At 38.1% G+C, this 21487-nt stretch overlaps 1 protein-coding gene across 3 annotated transcripts in view; it reads right to left on the bottom strand.

The window, feature by feature from the left end:
• IFT56 (intraflagellar transport 56) overlaps positions 1-21487 on the bottom strand; it is a 52043-nt gene that overhangs the window by 22526 nt on the left and 8030 nt on the right. For all 3 annotated transcript variants that reach the window (XM_074826837.1, XM_074826836.1, XM_074826834.1), the window contains 8 exons: positions 14676-14725; positions 12894-13039; positions 11434-11605; positions 10951-11025; positions 9642-9744; positions 4042-4097; positions 2208-2261; positions 1114-1177 (listed from right to left, as the gene is read on the bottom strand). In XM_074826837.1, coding sequence (XP_074682938.1) covers positions 1114-1177; positions 2208-2261; positions 4042-4097; positions 9642-9744; positions 10951-11025; positions 11434-11605; positions 12894-13039; positions 14676-14725 — 720 coding nt within the window. The remainder of the gene's footprint in view (positions 1-1113; positions 1178-2207; positions 2262-4041; positions 4098-9641; positions 9745-10950; positions 11026-11433; positions 11606-12893; positions 13040-14675; positions 14726-21487) is intronic.

The following is a 21487-nucleotide window of genomic DNA, read 5'->3' on the forward strand; positions in this document are numbered from 1 at the left end:
ATTATTTTTACCCATGTGTGCTATGGTCACTCATCACACCTGCATGACTGTTATGGGCATTAGAAGTCTACCACCAGTCACCCTGTGACTTCACTTTACATCACAAACCCAGTTAGCTATATGCCCACTAACCGAGTCCTCCACTACTACAGTTCTTCACATTGCTTCTTTCTGTTAGCTGGGATCCCAACTTCATCCCAACAGCATGAGGTTTGCAAGGGCAACAGAATGGCTCAACAGTATTTCTGAAAGTTTCATCAGTGCTGCTGCTCTGTCTCTTAAGCTCCTTCTCTTTAGTCACAGTGGACACAGGAGACAGCATTCTGTCTCTGAGGACCATGAACTGTCTTCACTGTAAACATGCATAGGTTACCCACCTGAAAAAAATAGTCCTAGTGACAATGCTACAAAGAAAACTGGGAAGCCCCATTTCGGCTGAATCTCTGTGTTCCAGCTACTGGCTTTTTTGATTTGGGATTTTTCGTTTTACTTTGACAAGAGGAAGGGAAGACAAAGACTTGTTTCGGTCTATTATTGAATAAGTAAAAGCAAATATTGAAAATATATTGATTTTTTTGTTGGGTTTTATCATGTTGGGTTTTTTTGATTCAATCAATGAGTTAGTCCCAGAGCCTCCATTTCTCTCTGTAGCCAAACTCCTCTCTACATTGTTAACACCCTCAGTTCCAGGGCAGACTCCGTGCTAGGACTGTACACACTCAATAAGCTTTCATTAGCAGTCCTAGATTTGTACCTGTGAGGTTTCAGCCACACATTTCATCTAATTAGGCTGTTGTCTTTTGTTTCTATAATGGAGATTATTAGCTAAAGGCAAGCTGCCACAGCATCTATCAGTGAAGACTAGCAGTTTGCAGTATCGCCTCTTTTCCAGCCAAATTCATATAGTAAGGTTTGGAATCAATTGAGCTTTCTAATTTAAACTTGCAAATTTGTTTTAGACTATAAACTACATTTTCTGTTACTCATACTATAGCAACGAAATGCCTAGCAAGAGTCATGCTAACAGTCAGCAGCGAGACAAAGATATGATGGTATATATTTGGATATTGTAAAGAAGCATTACATAATGGAGAAAGAACATTTCAAACATACCACATTCGCTGGCTGATTCACCCACCAACTGGAAGAACTGCTGAGCAATTTTCAGATGATCTCTCTGGGAGAGGAAAAAAAAAAAATCCAACATGAGTTCCAGAGTTGATGCTACACTACACAGTGAAGATACGCTCTGAGGAACAGATGGGGAGCAACTAACAGACAAACCAGGGCTGAATTAAAAACAGAAAAGGTAAATGTGCCACTATGTGCCTAGATACACAAGAACACTGTAGAAAGCTGTGGTGGTTTGACCTTGGCTAAATGCTAGGTACCCACGAAGTCGCTCTATCACTTCCCCCCGCTTCCCCTTTTTTTCCTCAACAGAGCAAGGAGGGGAAAGAAAATAAGATAGGAAAAAAAAAACCCAACCCTTGTGGGTAAAACAAAAGCAGTTTTAATATAAGCAAAGCGAAGCAAAGGTCCGCGTGTGGAAGCAAAAAAAGAAAACAGATTTATTCTCTACTTCCCATGAACAGGCGATGTCGGGCCTTCTCAGGAAGCAGGGCTCCAATACCCGTAGTGGTTGCCTCAGAGGACCAAGGATGACTCCCACCCCCTTCCTCCTCTCTCCCAGCTTTATACTGAGCAGACGTCATATGGTATGGAATATCCCTTTGGTCAGTTCGGGTCAGCTGTCCTGGTTGTGTCCCCTCCCAAGATCTTGCCCACCCCGTCCCACTGCGGAGGAAAATGTCGGAAAGAGCCTTGGTGCTGTGTAAGCACTACTCAGCAGCAGCCACAACACCAGTGTGCTATCAACACCCTGCCAGCTCCCAACATAAAACACAGCACCATGAGGGCTGCTACAGGGGAAAAACCAATTCTGGCTCAGCCAGACCCAGTACAAAAGCAAACAGGTTTTTTGGAAACAGGACAGAGAAGCCCAATTCAGCTTGATTTATTGTCAGGACTAGCAACAGAGACTTGCATTTCACTCATTCTGGACTGAGTACTGTACAGAAGAAGATTAAGAGACTCGGATATCATGCAATCTAAATGAGAAATGACTGCTTCTTTCACTCCATTCCTACAGATCTGTTCATATTCTACTGTTGGAGAACCTGGAGAACCTCACAGGCTTCACTCACCGAGCCCATTTCTTGTCCAAGCGCTGCATTTACCACTCCTTTGAGGATGTACTCCTGAAAAAAACAAAAAGGATCAGAGAAGACAAGGTGAAGATTTCAGGAGACACCGAAGAGCCTACGAGTACATTATTTTCTTCCTAAATTCAACTCTATCCCAACTCAGTTTAATAGGTAGCTGGTTACTATGATATTATGATAGTGCTTCAGCAAGTAGTACAAAGTTACCCCCAAAAATCCATTCTACTTGCTAGCTAGTCACTTCTGATAAATATGTGTGTTGCAAAGGGGTAGTGTGTTTTCTGATAAGTCTTGCACTCGAAGACGATGCACTAGAAGGAACACCGTAACCCACTATCTTGCCCTCTTCACCACCATGAGACCAATAATCAAGTGCAATGTTGTTATATTAATGGACAGATCCCACTTTAAGTATGCACATCAGTTAACCATAACCACAAACATCTTTGCTCCAAAATGCATAGCGTTTCTCATCTAGGCAAAAATGTCAAGAGGTTTGCGCTCTGTGGTCATCTTACTCTACTGAAATTAGGAACAGCAGTAGAGTACCCTGTAATCTCTCCTATGAGACACAACTATAATTCTTCTCTGAGAAAGATTTTCTCAGCATGTAGCAGACTCATTTGTCTTATTCAAATCTTATAATTAAGAGTTGTGACTATAAACCTGTTTTAGTAGGTACTCCTAATAAACCTGGGCAGTCCTGTTACAAATGTTAACACAGAAAAAGAGACATCTACACAGATCAACAATGGAGTGTAAGGAAATAATCTGAGTGTACTAGCCAGCATGCTAAGTAATCATTTTAGCACATGAAGTCTCTTATAGATGCCAAATTATTATCCTATAGACATCATGACAAAGAAATTGGAGAATAACTGAAGGAGGATATACAAGCAGCTTTGTGAGTCTTAGTGGGGAGTTCCTTCCAAGAGTGAGTGAGAAGAATGGAAAAAAAGCACAAAGATTCTAATTTCAAAATGTGATAAAAAATTATACTGTTATTTATATTAGGCATGTATATGGGGAAAACGGAGGCTAAAGTATCAATAGCTGCAGGAAACTGTTCAATTAAGTCTTGTTATACTGAAAAACACAAGAAGTGAAAAACAACAGCAGAAGACACTCCTCAGCACAGAATCATAAGATCTATGTTCTTGAGGTTTTCTTTTTCCCTCTCTCCATCTAATCCTCACACAGTCTCATGAAAGGTCCCTTTCATGCCCAGCTATGTGACCTTTGGAAAATAAACTGCAAAGAGGAATAAATCAGAGACTAGAGATGTTGGAACAGCCACAAAAGAAAATCACAGTAGCAGCCAAGGGACACTGCAGTTTTCACTCATTGCAGCCAAAATGAGATGGGATTAGAAAAGACCTATTATTTAAACTGATTAATCTAATCTAGCTCATTTTTATTCAAATGGCTTCAGTACAAACCACATGAGCATGTGAACTAGCAGATCTGATGGATGGTAACCATCACCAGGGCAGAAGTGACAAGCAGTTGTTAGAAGAGGGCTTTTGTCTACACACTAATGGTCAGCTCCCCAGAATCAAGTCTGCATACAACAGAGCTGCATTCTGAGTTGACCCCAGGTGGTACAGTAATAAACATGCTAAGTACACATATATGTACATATTAATACTTTATGCATGCACATTGAGTCTATTGTTGATAAAAGGATAGAAAACACAAGAGTTTTAAGAGTGGGAATGGGACAAGCTGTCCTCAGGATACCAGTTTTGTATGTGGCATATTTCACATTAGTTTATAACCTCTGCTTTTATGTACCATTACATCAGTTTCCAATTACCTGTGGAGCTGTAGGTTCCAGGTCTTTAATCAGGTTATAAGCCTCCTGCACATCATCTGAAATACCAGACGTTAGAATGCATAACAACCCATAGCACACTGTATTAGAACAAGTCACTCATCCTCTACAACATTTCCCAATAGCCATAGACTAAGAGATAAAGCATTTAGACAGGAGGAGAAAGGTAACTATAAATCATTGTGAATTTATATCACAATGGTGATGGTTTTCTAGAACTCAAATAACAAACATGGAGTGAGTAATAGCTTCTTTATTACTACAATTTTCCTAGTAGAGATGACTTGGCCCCCTTGTTCATAATCCAGTGGCTGCCTTCTCAACAGTACAAGGTCAACATAATAAATCCATCATCTTCCCGTCTTTTTCTCTTCTTATACTTATTTACCCCTCAAAGAGGATAGGGTAGCATGATTCTGAAGGGAAACTTCATCTTTTCCTTATCAATATTTCAAGATCTGTCCAGCAGCTCTTACCTGATCCCAATTCTAACAAGCAAAAACCACTACTAGTATAGAAGATTAAATGTAAAGTTTGAATTCAATAAACAACTTCCTTCCCACCCAAGAAATAAGTAATATGAAAAGATCCTAAACTTTACCTAAGTCAAAAAAAGACGTTGGCACTATGGTTGGCTTCATACACCAGCCTAGTGAAGATGCCCCTTTTACTGGCAAAAGTTTGTTAACACAGCATTATACCAGCTGCTCACAAGAACAAGCCTTATCAAACAAAACTTTTTTTTTTGCTAGTACATACCATACTGCGGGGACAGTACTCCACGGTGACTTAAGGCAATATGCATTGGAGCTGCCAGGCTCCTGCTAACCCCTCCACTTTCCCACCCATTCCCTTGACCAGTCACATAGTAAGTCAGCATAAGGTACTAGACTAGCCAAAAGTCATCACTTATTTAAAAAAAAAAAAAAAAGAAAAAAAAAGAAAGTTTTTTTGTTATTTTTTACTGGGTCTGATCACCACCACAAAAATGACAGCAGCTCTTTTTTTCATCACTGTAGACCATCAACACAGAACTATGCTCTTCAGACTCCAACACAAGCCTCTAGCAAATCTCACTGGAGCAGACTATGACTGGATACCTGGCCCCAAACCCTGCTAAAAGTTACTAACCTAGAGTTGAAAAAAATGGGATGCATATTTGTGCTTCAGCCACTCCAGTTCAGAGCCTGTCTTAACACAAGCCTATGTTTACTGGAGACCTTGTAAATTTTGGAGAAAGCTGTAATCATTAGAAGTAATGATTTCTCACATTCTTAACTGGTGCTGCTACACTAGCAAGACTTTAAAATGGAAATTTAGCCTAACCAGGAAAGAGGTTTTAATCCTAATTCCCCTCAGCCTCCTTTATCAGTATGCAACTCATTTGTATATCACCATGAAGAACAGAGCCTAACTAATAAAAATTACTGCAAAGTTGACATCAAATGAGTAAACAAGACTGATTTTTAAATTATGCAGGAGATGTACTTTGCTTCTGTGTAAGCAGAACTTAATTTGAAACATAAATTAACAATATTCGTTGTCAAGGCAATTGGTAATAGTACCGGTATTCCCTATAATGATATTGGCAACAATAATACTGGACAGAAAGGTGGCTGAGAACAGCAGGCATAGATCTACCAATGTCAAAATGTACTGAGTGACCCAATGTACGACTGGTTATATGGATAAGGGGATAGTAGTGGATGCTGTATACCTTGACTTTAGCAAGATCTTTGACATGGTCTCTTACACCTTTGCCATAGCCAAACTTGAGACATAGGATTGGCTAAGTAAGATGATAAGGGGATGGTATGACCAAAGGAGAGTGATCAGTTGTACAAAATCCAACTGGTGGTTCATTACTAGTTGAATCCTCCAAGGACTGATACTGTTGAAGGTCTTGTATTAACGACCCAGATGATAGGATAGGGAGTACTGTCTGCAAGTTTGCAGATGATAAAAGACTGGGGAGAAAGCTCCCAGCTATTAAGAAGCTCAACAGGCTAAAAAAAAATGGGCTGAAAGAAATCTCATGAAATTCAGTGGAGGCAAAATGCAAGTCCTGCATCTTGCCTGGTTTGAAACAATCCTAAGCAACAAGATGGTGGGGGGCTGACTGGCTAAAAGGCAACCTGGGGGTCCTGACAGACAGTGCACCCTTGCAGCAAAGGATGCCAACTGCACACTGGATCATATTAGCAGGAATGTAGCCATCAGGGCAAGGGCATCTTCTCTATTTGGCACTTGTGAGATTTCACCTGGAGTCTTGCGTCCAGCGTGGGGATCCTTCGATCAAAACAGACATTGAAAGACTGAAGCGAGCCCCACCTGAGGGCTCCCAAGGCAGGTAGGGAGCTGAGAAGAGATTGAGAGAACTGTATTTGCTTACCTTTCAGAGCAGAAGGCTCAAGGGAGATCTTACCATTGTCTACAACTAACTAATGGGAGGGTACGGAGAAGATGGAGACAGATTCCATAGGGTGAGATAAAAGGCAGTGGACATAAGGTGGAACAGAGGAAGGTCTGACTAGATGCTCACCAGGAGAGGGCTCTAAGCAACCTGATCTAATTGGACCTACCTTGAATAAAATGTTAATAAAACTAATAAATGTTAATCAAATGAATAAAATAAGATGTTAATAAATAAAAATAGTAAAATCAATTAATAAATGTTAATAAATTGAATAAAATGTTGTGTTAAGAGATCTCTAGAGGTCCCTTCTCACTAATAATGTGATTCTGTTATTTACCTAAAACTCTAAAAATTTATGCAATATAAGGCAGGCAATAATATACATTTAATAATATACAATTGTGACCCTTGAGAATGTATACCTATTTTACAACCATGACGAAATGTAAGTAATCTCATATGAAATGTAAATAACCTTACTGTCATTCTCTAGTATCAAATAATATAAAATAGGGATAGAATTGCCATATTTTGTGAAGACTGATGTTTGCAGATTAGCAAAATCAGATTAATGAGATTTTATTGCATGGTATCAGACACAATAAGAATTTCTATAACCACTAATGGTCATCAGTAGTGAGATATTCCAAAATTTGTCACAGTCTGAGTTGAACTGAAATGATGGGGCAGTGTTTCAATTGTACATGCAGACAAAAGAAGCAGTCCTGGATACAACCGAGCACCAAAGAGAACTTATTCGAACTACAAAGATTAAATCTCACCAGTCTTGTTCATTACAAATCATAAAGATGTTACTCAGAATCAGTATCTGAACTCCAAGTCAATCACACTATAAAAAGCTCACAGAGCTTTTTCAATGTACTATGTTTACGGGTGCTCAGATTCTCTGATGAACTCACTGAGATGCAAAGAATATAAAGTTCGTGTGACTTCCTTCTGTCAGCAGAATATATCTCCTTTTTTCAACATTTTGGAAAAAAATCGCAGGCATGGACTTTATTTAAAAAGTAAGAAAAGACATTTTTCTGCTTTCAGATTCTCTGGTCATCTAAATGTATTTTGTCACCTTTAAAAAGTGACAAAATATAAGGCTTACAAGAAAGCAGTGGATGGAAAAGCAATCATTGCATCACCTTATATTAGATGACTGCAGTTAACACCTACTCATCACTCAGACAGTCAACTCACTGTTGAATAAAGGAACACAATGGGAGAATAGGAACGGCTTTGAAACTAAACTCAGATAAAATTCAAAGGAGTTGGTCAACTAAGGAGAGAAAAAAGTAGAAAATCCTTCCCAACTGATTCTGGCTACCTACCTGCATTCTTTAAGAGCTGTAAAGTAGATTTGGAATGAAATGTCTTGTTCCCAAACTGTAGCCTTGTCACAGTCACTGTGGCTCACATTCTGTCTGTGCTGTATTTACAGAAATAGTCCTCCTTGCCTTCACAGGACATATGACTACCATTCTCACATACTCAGGCAGGAGAGAGGTCCTCTCACTATAAACATATAAACACCACCATCCCCAAAGTCATCTCCCACAACCCAAGAACCTCTAACACTCTGCTGAAGTAGATTCATTTGACTGTACACAATTAAAGCCCTTGTCTGCAAGCCATGCAAACTCTTACATCACTATTTTCCAGAGGAACACAAAATTAAATAAATTACATTTTACTGCAAAGAAAAGAAACCATTTCATTGAATAGTCAGTTGAGATCAGGTGAATGAATGTCATCCCTGAAGGTATTGATATAGTACACTTCACATTTGCTAGTAGCCAATGCTTAATGATTATGCTAGTAGCTATAGTTACCATATGGCAACAATTGCTAGGTCAAGCAAGAAGTACAAGCTTTGATCTCCAGATCTCAGAAAATAGGTGGAACATCCTGGATCATAAAGACAATGTCTGGGATTGTTTTGAGGATGAAGTATTTGACAACTTGGCAAAGTGACTATTTGCTTACTTAGCTTGGCAATGAAACTAACTTTTGAGTGTCCTTAAAGTGAACTGCTTTCATTATAATACTAAAAACCACACCCCTAGGTCAGAAAGACCCCTGCCCAGGTTAAGACCCTTCCCCTGAGCATACATAGTATTAGAAGCATTAGGTAAGCCGTATTATAATTGTATGATAATCACTAACTAATCAGTATCTAATAGGTGTGTTACTGATTTGTTATTAATCAGAGCTGATTATAATGATTTTTGGTGATTTAGTTTAAATAAGGAATAATTAGGCCTAATCAATTAAATGGAATTTTACAGGAGTATCCGCTTTACGATAGTTAGAAAAAGATAGTTGTATTTTAAGTAGCCGTAGAAATATTGTATTTAGTTTAAATAAGGGTGAAGTGTCATGTTTACAATAACCATACAACCAGTCATGCTGCTACAAAGTCCTTCGTAAAGCCCCAAGCTAAGGCCTCCTAGGCTGGTAATAATCATTAACCAGATTTCTATCCAAGGAATAAGATTCCTGACCAGGTACTATTGTTAGGCTGTTTGGTAAGGATGATTTATTGCCCTGTCGACCAGGATGTTCTAAGGGATACATTGTGAAGGGACCTTGAAGCATGTTAAAACTGTAATGTGAGCCAAAGTCCTTGAGACAAGGACACTGAAGGGTCTTTCTTTTGAGTCAGTGGTCCATGGTGGTCGTAAAAGCAGCCCTTCAACTCAATTTAAAGACAAAGTGCGCAGGACCGGAAAGGGGTGGGATTAAGAAAATGAGTTACAGGAATTATCATGTTTATGTATGAGAACTTGTTTATTATGTGTTACTGTATCCTCTATAATCAGCATGCTACACGAGTTAGGTGTGTGTTGTTGGTGAGACGACTCCCCTGCGCACCCGGCCGTTAATAAAGAAGCGTCTGCTTATCTACATCAAATTGGTGTCAATAAGTTTAGTGACAGGAGTGTTATAGAGAAGTACTAACTTCTGATTTTTGTGTACAAAAGGAGCATGAAAACCTGCAGTTGGTGAGCTTGATTTGCAGAAAAGTCCATAAAGCAGCCAGGCCTGAATAAATACAGTATCTCTCCTGAGCGTGTTAAGATTGGGTTATTGCACGCCGGGCACGAATCCGCTTTTTGGGTAACAGTATGAAAGAGCCAGAGGAAGGTGTATTTACCTTGCCGGAGGTAGTAAATCACAAGATTCAGTCTTGCCTCAGGAATAACATCAACCAGAGGAGGCAGGACCTGCAAAGCCCCTTCTCCTCCTCGGAACACCACCTAGAGAGGAAAGCAGCATATTGATAACTGTATCAAAATCTTGTCTAGGATCTCTTAATTCAAGGAAATTAATCCTTAAATTCCTAATTAACAGTAGGAAAAGGTCAGTGGTACTGGCATTAGCATAATCCCTGCTTTAATAACTATAGAATTACAACACGTGACAGTCTTTATTCTGAAGAATATAAAGTATTTAATCCATCAGTAAAGATTAATTTATTTCAGCTTTTAGCAGCTCAAAGCAGTGATACATTATATATCAAAGATTTTAAAGAATAATATGGTCTGAGACAAGAGTAAGGGGAACACATACTGAATTACAATTTGCTTATGAGGTACTCATATGCAAAAATTAGGCTAACAACTCTACATTTATTTAGAATGCCACAAGATCCGAAAATGATCAGGAGCAGTCAAGTCTTTATACTTCAGTTTCACATGACAGTTACTCCGACAAAACCTAACATACTAATTCAACAAACCACTGGCAAAAAGACCAAGTTCAAAATAGATGTTAACCTAAAAAAGTCCAGTTTGAAAGCAGTTTTAACTCTTGGGGAAACAAAGTGTTAGCTTGTTGTAACTGCTCTTGAAAAACAACAAAGGAAGTAACTGCACATCATTAAGTAAGAGCAATCTACTGTTACCAGTTGTGCAGCAAAGTAGTAATACTGCAGGGAAAATTAACAGGCGATTAGTGACTCTCTTACTGCAGAACACACAAGTATTTTGGCCTTTATGAGCATCTTTTTCCCTACAAGCTCCTTGTTAAGTACATTTTGGATGAAGACCATTTTCCCAAGTTATCTTAATTCTGCTCATATTGTTGCACTAAATAAGAGTTCAGGGTCATGCATTCTAACTTGTTTCTACAGAGTCCTTATTGGCTGGGCTCCACAAAATATCTTGCAAAGGTATTCTTACAGGACATAAATTATTTTAATACGCCTTTGGGTTGGGTGTAAAAGCAACAGCATTATTATTTTCTTGACACAGTCTCAAAATGACAGGGAAAAATTCCAGGGAAAAAAAATACAGTCAACGGCACATTGATTATACAGGTAGGATTTCTGAAATGGGACTTCTATGGCAGCAAAGATTCAATCGGGTCTGCAATTCCCAAAATATTTCATTTTATGAATCATCAAGAAAAGAGCTACAAATGAGTGCAGTTCATATTAGATGCAAAAAAAATACATTACTCACCAGATTGTGCTTAATGAGCTCCTTGCCAAACTCAAAAGACGATGAGGCACTGTCCGTCAAGTTCTTGAGCTCTGTCTGGAATTAAATACATTCCAAAATTTTAACACGAAACCAAAAAGCACACGAGCCTAAATGGAGCTTCATATGAGCCCCAAAGCTGACAGAAAGACACCTCCAGCAGTGTTGGGTCACTGGAAGATTTTTGCCTTCCCACTTCTATGTGATAATTTTAGCAATTGGATAATACATATAGACAAAAGCTCAAAAGTGGAGTGGGAAAACTGTAGGACCACTGTGCACACTTGTAGCCAGATGGCTTAATACCAGGGAAACTGAAATAGGTGACATTGCTAAGAGAAAGACACAATGACAAGATAAAGGCCATTATCAACATTACTAATTAAGACAGGTAACAAGGAAAAGAAACCCGTACAGAATCTTGAACTAAAATAAAGGTGAATCGAAGGGCTGTCCAATAGATACCTCAGCAGCCTTCCCATTGTAAAGTCGGAAATGGTTACAAGCCTTAAGGTTAAGAGCAATGGTGCTGTCAGGAACTTGCTGAAGATAAACAGCTAGCACTTCTTGTGATACATCATAGTAATCCAGTTTGTAATAGCATAGGGCCACATATACATTCAAAGCCAGGTATTCCCTGCAGGAAAGAGTTAAAGAGAACATTTAAATCCCACCAGATAGTCATACTACAGAACATTAAAATCAGTGATAAAGCTTTCACATGTCTATACATGTTTTACAAGCACATCAAAATTGGGGTTTCTGAGAAACAGTTAGAGCTTTTAGAGCTCTAGTCTGTTAGCTAAGATTGCAGAGATGCAGATTTGCATTAGTTTTTTCAATGGCAGGTACCGCAGCTTTAAAGAATTACCTACAAAACTTTTTGTTTGCAAATCTGGGAAATGGTAGCAACTTCACACTAAGGAAATGCACAGAACATGAGCACTGTATTTGGCCTGGCAGAATAGGATTTTGTATGCAATACACATAAAGACATTTAATATGCACATAAACCTTTGAAAATATTTTAATGGATCTTATTATCTTATACCAAGTACAATTATTAAAAAAAAAATTCCTTGCTATTACAAGCTATCAAGCCAGAAGAACTAGACACAGAAATAAGACAGGCATTTGTGGAAACAGTAAGTAAAAGGATAATTGTTACAAAGGTTACTCATATAGCTTTGAGTGATTGCTTCTACAGGACTTGGAAGTTAAAATCTTTTCCCCAAGCATTACATGACATACTTACATACATTATGATGGACTTCTCTGAAGCATTCAAAAGGAGATACTGCCAAAAGATTGCTATGTATTCTGGGACAGCAGTTTCTATTTCATTAAACAATACTTCCAGCCACTTAAGAATTCAATTTATTCCTTGTTAAATTCTGAACTAAGGACTTGCAGAATATGACAGGAGAAACCATCAACAAGTGTCATAGCAGGATAAATAGAAATGGAAAGAACTTCAGACTTAAAGGAATACAAGGAAGTCTCTACATAAAAACTAAGAACTGAACCCTACTTAGAAAGGCTAAGAAATGAAGGAGAAGTCAGTAACCACAAGCAAGGGTCACCAGACTGGCCATCAGAGGGGGAAAAAAGAAAAAGACTAAGCAGGTGCATAACCATGTATCATTTCAGAAGTAACAAAATAAAAAAAGATCTCAGAATGAATTATATGAAAGTATCACTAAAAGAAAGCAACAGAGTGCAGACTTCTTTTTAAACATGTATTTTTCAATAATGTTTTGCAGCGGACAAAATTGAGGGGGCTGCAACTTGTGCACATTTTGTGGTGGGCAAGGGACATAGTAATTGGGGAAAATTCCTACTTTCAGAAACCAAGCAACTAAAAGGAATTAAAATACCAACAGTATCAGAGACACTGCAATAAGGTTTAGAATAGAGATGCCCACCGATTATCAAGAAGAATGCGTTTGTAGATATCAATAGCTTCTTGGTAGTGGGACCGCATGTAGTGGATAGATGCCAAGCTAAGCTGATCTTCTGTAATGTCTTGCAGATTCTGGTGAGAGCTCATCAATTTCTTCTCATCACTGAACTAAAAAGAGTGTGACACATTTTCAGAAGAGTTCAGTGAGAAAAATGTTTTAATTAGCTGGATTAGTTTTGTCCTTGCTGGCAAACAGCAGGTGATTCACATTAAACATCTGGAAAACCTCTGTTACTTTAAAGATAATTTGACCAGTGGAGAAAGCCAAACATTAAAGAGGCAGACCAGTTGAAACTGGATAAATGTGAGGCTAAAACTAAGAACACGTTTTCCTTTAAGGTGTGATTTAGACATAATTACATGTCACATGCCTTGATGGATAAGAGGGGAAGAGATAAATTAATTATTCCACAAACTGAGTTTTGCAACACATGATTTGACTGTTACTACTCGAGCCAGCAGAAATTTTGCTGTTTGTAGATCCAAATCTTATTTCTCATGGATAGCACAAAAATGCAAGACTTGCCAACACACCAGCACTAATTTTCAGAAGATTTCTTTACAGCACTAACAAATTCTCTTTCATTATCCCCTTAAAATTCCAGTTTCTTCAACTAAATGGTTTATTTTTAAAAGCATTGCTGCATAGCACATAACACACACACAAGGATAAAAACAAGGAACAGAGTTAAACATACCTGTTATATTTGTAACAGTAAAGCTGAGGCTATTCACCTAATCAGTCTACTCAAATCACTTATTCCAGTGGTTCCCTTTGCTGGTTCTGCTGATTTAACAGTAATTCTGAATTTCTTTTACACAAAAATTCTATCTTATGTATTTGTTTTTCAACTATCTGCTCAGTTTTCTTCAAATCATTTTCCTTTCTCTTTGAGCCAGTGACAAAATGATACTCCAGTACAAACGCAAGAGGAGTTGCTTAACAGAACTAAAGGCAATGGGCTTTACAGTATTGTAACCCCCCTAATTTCCAAAGACTAACTAGATCAACTAGGAATTATTCAACTTCTCTATCACAGACATCTGTAAGTGCCCGTGCTACTACAAAACTGTTTTAAGATTTCTTTCTTAAATTTAACAGAGGTTTAAGTAAAGAGAATCTGATATCAAAGCTAACATTCAGGATTTATACTTTCAACTCGGTCTTCTCAGTAGCACAATACTTGTTAAGTATAACACAAGATGGTACAAAACCAAATTTAAGGGAAGATAGTTGTGTGTGGTAAGTGAAATAAGCATTTAATTGTTGTTGAAATTAAAGTCAATTTCATGCTATAAACAATATTACTTCTTGGATACTGAATGACTTAGGAGGATCAGTAATAGCACATAGACCATTTTGGTCAAATTGCCAAGTGTAAGACAGCTGCAAGTTAGGAAAACTTGCACTTGAAAGAAAATGAGAAATAGTGGCTTATACATTTCTGATTCTATTCGAATTCCAGGTTCCTCATGATCAAAAATACCATCAGGTTCCTGTTGTATGACTTATGTGAAATGCGTTGGTAAGACTTTCCTTAGATACATGCTGAGGGCACCTATTCTGAGATCATGTTTTCACACTTACTTTCTCCTCCACATTTTAATACAGTGGGGTGGTTATGGAAAACGTTTGTTCTCCTGCCACCACAGACATTTTAATTATCTGACAGGTTGCCAGCATAAATTACACATTACCAAACTGAAAAGAAAACAAAGTGTGAGTGAAAAGAAGACATCATACCTTATGTGCCAGGTGAAAGAGTAAACGGTTCTGGAGACGACTCTCAGGTGCTGAAAGGAAAATTCAGTAAATATTGCTGCAAAGAACAACTCAGGGTGCTTCTTTTTTATTTTTACCTCTTCTTCTCAATAGACATGGATGCACCCATATTCTTTCATTAACTAGCCCCAGTACTGACATAGCCTTTGCAGGACATGCCCTGGGGCAGGTTCTACCCATTTTAGAGCAGTTTAAAGGCCTTCCTGCTTCCTATCTTCATTCCCTGATCATTTATTTTGAAATCCCTGTTGAAAATAACTTTTCATTGGCCCTTGTCTTTCACAAGCTTTAAAACTTTTATGAATGGTGCCATCATTTCTCTGCTGAGCCTTCTGGATAATCCTCTGTTTTTGTGACACACAGCACTGTATCTTTTACAAAACAAAAAGCAGCAACAGATAAACTCACAGTCAAGGTTCCGTCTATGATGTGTCATATTTGAAGTAAGTTGTGATTTATAATTCTAGGAATCTTGTCAACTTCCAGTGTATTGCAAAACCCATTGCTGCTACCATTTTGTTATGTATGCACATTATATTATACTTAGTTCTAATATTTCTTCTGTCCTTAGGAACAAAAGGCACATGAAAAAATCCTTCAGTCGGAGCAGGTAAAATTCAAACTAAGATATGGTGAGAGATTTAATGGAGACATCTCCTTTCTAGAGCCGCTAAAGTTCATTAAATTTCTTGCTCTAGCAGGATTAAGGAATTCCATTTAACTCACTCCATATGACACAAATTGTTAACTGTAGAGCTTTAAGTCACTAGAGAGAGCCTTGTGCTTCACTGAGGTCCTTGTCCAACAGAGCTATTAATTTCTTTTGCAAGCAAACTTTCAAAAAGCCTTCCCTTGTTTCCTGTATTTTCTTTAGCCTACTCAGTTAATGAGCACTCTCATTCTTGCTCAGACCAACCAGCTGGCAACCTATGTTCCACAGAAAGGATGTACATGGAATCTTTACAAAATAGAATTACTTACGTGTTTATGAGGCCACAAAAGTGCAGAGTTAGCAAAGCAATGGCCTGTAATACAAGGCTATAATTCTTCTGACATCCTAAGTCATGAAAGAGGGCTCAAACCACCAAAACCTCTTCCCTCTCCCCCCCCGCCCCAGATGGAATTTTCTAGTAATAAGTTAAATTTTTATTTTTTTTAAAAGCAATTTAGGGAGAGATTTCCAGACTTCTTACTCTTTCTCCACATAGTAAGAAAACTTTGTAACACAGTGGACGATGCCAAAACCCAGGCCATTCTCATCAGGTTGGCAGTGTAAGGCTGCCCACCTACTTCTGATAGGTACAGCAATTATTTCTCCCCTTTCCTCCTTCCCAAGCTGTGTTATTTAAGCATGTTCCTAGAAAAAGAGGACAGTGAATATATCTTTAAAGAGCTGCTAGAACAGAGGAGTCCCAAAAGGCAAAGGCAGTATGAGAGCATTCTCACAAAACCACAACATCTTGAAAGGTATTACTAACAGAGCATCAAGTTGTTAAGAAGCTAAATGGTCTTCAATTTAGGATATATGTGGGAATTCTCATTAGCCTAATTATGGAAGAACAGAAAGTTTTTCTGATCTACAATCAATATTGTATAAGCAGCAGTAGTAGTATAGCTGACACGATAACATATTCTAGAAATTGTATCATCCATTGACTTAGGAAAGTTAGGAGTACTTTAATTTAAATGCAAGTTCTTCAAAATGTTGTCAGCAATGATACTGCAGTAACTCCACATGTGCCCCAGCATTAACTGATACGTTTTAATATCAAAGTTTAGAAAGGTTGCACATGGACCCCACATGTGCTTTTGTGTGAAACTTAAGCCAACCACAACCACCCTTCACAATTCAAAACATTCAGTCATCAAAGACTCCAAAAATACAAGCAGGACAGATTGTGGGATTTACACTGAAAATAACATATTGTATAATCACAGCACTACGGGTAAAGACACTGAAGTTCCTTTTTTGAGTAGGTTTTGCTTTTTTTTTTTTTTTTTTTTTTTGAGTGGGTTTTAGCATTAATTTCACTGTGAAAATTGTGACTTGCAAGCAGTACTGCCTCAAAAATCTAAACCAAGGAATTCTTGTTTCCCTGGTCAACCAATGACTGCAATGCTGCCCTCGCAAACCTGGCATCTGATCTGACATCAAAATCATTATTTACTTCTTGGCAAAAGCTGGAGGGTTAGTCCACGTTATTTTATGCCTAAAAACAGGCAAAAGATGAAACCTGAGTTTTGTGTTGTGCACGGATATATGGAGGGAGAAAAAATGTCCTGCTTCGTAAGATATTATATGATACTAACCATTTGATATTCTTTAAAATAAGACACTTTTACTTAGCATCAGCCAGAGGAGGAGAGAGGTAGACACCAAAAAAATGTAGTCCTGTTGGTACCGTAAGCAGAACCATGGAAACATTCAATATCAGCAGTTTCTTTTCTCCCAGTGCAAAATATATTTTTTGAGGAAGACAAGGAAATATATGAAGGTCAGATTATTTTCCAGAAAGAATTTCATTATGAATATTGGATAAAGCTGTTGTCAATCACTGGAGCAGGAAGTGATACAACTGCCTCAGAGACAGTGATTTTTAAAGGACGTTAGTCTGGTTCTTTTATTACTCTTTGCTGCTACCAAAATTCATCGTCACTGATCTATTAATGCCATAAGGAAGCACAATCCTTCTCTTCCCGTCCTACTTTTTCAAGAAGATGACTGTACATTTTGTTATTTTAATTAGTATTAAGTAATCTAGGGATCATAACAAACATGATGACAATGCTGCATGGCAACAAACTGGACCCTGCTCCAGGTCTAGTATTGGCCTTGTGCTGAAGACATCACTGACGTAGCTGGATAAGCTATATCTCTTTCCAGACAGGAAACGCACCAATATTCCTAAGCTAGAATTTTTGTCATGATCAGGGCTGATGTTCCAGGCACTAAAGTCATAGTTGACATTGACCTTAGAAGTGTTCTGTGTATTTTTAAGTGCTGACACTGAACAGGCACTTAGCGAAGTATTTGCTAAAATATAATAAACAGCCAAAGTAAGAGTGAAGACAGTTATCTTCACTAATTATTAAACAAAATATTAAGCTCACTAGAAATGGCACTAGAAATTGCTGCCACAGGCAGTAAGATGATGATGAAGTAGAGTCATGGACAATCTGGCATCTGTGTCCTCTCGTAAGAGTGCAAGGCAACGCTAGTCATGCATCCCGCATTAACAAATCCCACCTAGCAGATACAATGCATAGGCTATAGCAGCACTTCACACATTAACAGATGTAGAACACATCTTTAACATACACAGCAGGAGCTGGTAGGAATGGAACAGTGTTGAGAAGGCTCCAGCCTGACAGCACAGAAAATATGACCCCAGGAAACTTTATTCTCCTGTCCCTGAGAAACAACACCCTGCTCACCTGAGTACAGTAGCTGAATGAAGCTCTCTGTGCCTCAGAACCACAGTCTCACTGGTGGAGGAAAAACGCAAGGGTATGGGAAAAATGTTTGGAAAAAACCATGGTCCAACAGTGAGGTCCATGCTTGCAGACAGTTGAATAGTTCAACTGTTCATAATTTCCTTGAATGAAATTTACAGAGGACACTCACTGAAATTGTCCCATTACTGAAATACTTAAAAGGCAGTTCAACTATGTTCAGTTACTTGCAATATATAAACATTTCTTTTCAGTCATGCCTAAGCAGAATAAGTTAAATATCATTGAAGCAAAAAATTCTTCCTGTTCTGTAGCTTTCACCATACTTTAAAAAGTAAAACAAGAAAATAAGGTTAGTAGTTTTTAAAGTTTAAATATGTATAAATTGATGTTTTCACTTGTGCACTTTGAAAGTTCCATATATCAAACTCTGCTGGTTCAAAACCACAGCTAATATGAAACTGAACTAATGAACTACTGTTCTCAATAAATACAGTACAAGCAGAAAGCAGATAATTTTGCCTGTAGGTGAACATGCAGCGTAAAGAAAAAGAAAACCCAGCAACCTTTCCATGACCACTTGTAACAGCACATTTTCACTGGTGACAACTATCTGACACCTGGCAAACATTAGTACATGCATAAGCAAAACTTGTTTGGGAAAATGTCATTGTTCTTACTAACCCATCTCTGTTCTGCTTTTGTACAATACTGCTCCTTCCAGTATAGGCTATGAAATGAGAAGTATCTCTGTTCAGTTAAACCACATTCATATCTGACACATGTGGAGTTCTGAAGACATAAAGTAACTACAAAGCTTTGCCCATCAAAAATTAGAAGGGGGGGGGGGGGGGGGGAAAGAACTTTAACGACTGGTTCAGCAACACAACCCTGTCTGTGCATGAATCTTAAATTTAATTGCAAAATTCTGTTTATCCTAAAAAGACCCACAGTCTTTTTTCATTTAACAGATGACTTGTAATGCAGTTTGCATTACAGATTTCGTAACAGATTTAACTGCAGCCCCACTTATGTGCATGTTTTGTGGTTTAAAAGAACACTGTTAGTTCTTGTGCTTTTCTTAATACAGTGCTAGCCAACGGCTTCTGAGAGCACTACGCAGGCTTCTAAACACTAGGATCAGTTGCCAGGATCACCACACAAGTGTGCCCAGCCGAGTTTCTGGTCCTTGTCCTTTGCACGGCACAGGAATTGGGAATGCAACATAAGATTACTTGTTTTTATAATTAAAAAATAGTAATGTATTATTATAATTTATTAAATCAAGATGAAGATGTTCAGCCTTATTCTCCCAAGACTGGATAGGCTAGCACACAGCACGGAAAATATGTTCAGCCAATGGATGAGAACACAGATGCAAAACAAGTAAACAAAGCAGCATCACTTGGCAGCTTCACTACGGGATGACTATGAAACAACAGTAGCTGACCTGAAGTAACTCTACCTTCACCTCAGATCCAGGAATATTAGTAACTGTAATGTAAGGGGACAGCAGGGAAAAAGGAGATGCCAGAAATATCTGAAAGGAATTTGGAAGAAAGCCTACAGGAGATAAAGTACAACTGTAATGAAAAACCTTCAAAGAAGGATTTTTCTTTATTGCCTTTTTGCTCTACTTAGGTTATTTTTGCAGTAATTCTGGTTTATATGACTTTTGATATACAGATTTATTCTCTCCTGAGAGAATGTACCATGAAGTTTTAATTAAGTAACAACAAGCTAAGAGAACACTTCACATCTATTAAAAAATAAACATAAAACCTCGCTCCACAAGAGATTGTGGACTATGTATCTTGTATGAAATGCAATAATTACCTCATGGCTTTTAATGCTAATTTCCTAATTTTTAAGTATCCTGCATATTTCTCCTCAGACAGTTAACAATAATTTTCTTAAGCAACAGCAACAGCACATAGCAAGAAGGAACTTCTGTTTGATTTCTAGATATTTACATGTCTGTGTGGAAAATCTATTCCAGGAAGCTAGCTGACATTTATGTTCCCTTTCACACAGAGATTCCATCACTGTAGAAATTTAGAATTACAGATGAAAATAAATTATTTCTCCCTCATTTGTTTTAGTACTATGCTGCTTTCAGGGGCTTAGCATAACTGCAACAATAAACAGCAAGCAGTATGCAAGAATTCAGGCAAAATAATCCCAAAGTAGCAATGGTAAGCAGCCCAACACTAACACCATCTATCATTTTTTTCAGCAGTATTCAAGGCAGTACTGGATAAATGGTATTCTTCTAGAGACTTCACCTGTTGTGTCTATATCCAATGAAATATTTTGCTTCTTCAGGATCTTTACAAAACCATGGAAGAGATCACAAGATGTAATGGCCTCAGCTGTCAATAATATATTGTGAACAGCCATCACTGATGCAATCCTAAAATGTTAAAAATACCTAAAAGAGGATCTGTCTTGAGCGAACATAAAATGGTTCAATCTCAATGTAAGAAAGACATAAGTGATGGGAGTGGAAAGGGGAATATACAACACTTGAAAGTCTTCAGTGGAGAGAAGTGTTACAAATCTTCAGCTGTTACTGCCTTCCCACCACGCTTAAGTAGCCAGAAATCATCAGTATTACAGTACTCACAAAAAACGTTTAGCACCCCACTACAAAAACTGGAATGCTGTCCTTAAACAATTACATAAAATCAGGAACTGATACTGCAAGCAGGAGCACTCAGTTATTCTCTGTTCCCTCCCTCAACTACACTCCCTATGTCTCGCACTCCTTTGTTAATATTCCTGCCCTTTCCTCCAGCACCTGAGTACCACTAACCACACCCCCTACCCTGCCACTCACCATGCTACTATGAACTAATCTGACGGGGCATGAAAAATTAACCTTCCCTCACTTCCAGCTCATTAATAAAGGTGCATGGCCAGCTGTGTATCTGTCATCTCTAGAATGGATTACTGCAATTCGCATGATGTGAAGCTGATGACAATGACTCCAACTGGTACAGGATGCAGCTGCTTGCTTCCTCCATGGTTCAGGTCAAAGTGACACCTCAGGCTCTACTGCCCAATCATTTTTAGATTCCAGTTCAAGTCCTAGACTGTAATCTCCAAAGCTCAAATTTGTGATACATTAAAGATTAAATTATTATCTGTGAATATTAGAAATTTATGCACCTCTTCAACAATACAGATCACAAAGTTCTGCATGAAACTTTTTACAGTTAGAAACAAAAGATTTCCAGTTGTGGGATTCAAGCTCATCATGATCTTTCAGAGGATTTTAAAGGGATACAAGAATCTAATTATTTCTAAAAAATACTACA

Source organism: Strix aluco, chromosome 5 (genome assembly GCF_031877795.1).
Source record: "Strix aluco isolate bStrAlu1 chromosome 5, bStrAlu1.hap1, whole genome shotgun sequence".
Classification (NCBI taxonomy): domain Eukaryota; kingdom Metazoa; phylum Chordata; class Aves; order Strigiformes; family Strigidae; genus Strix; species Strix aluco.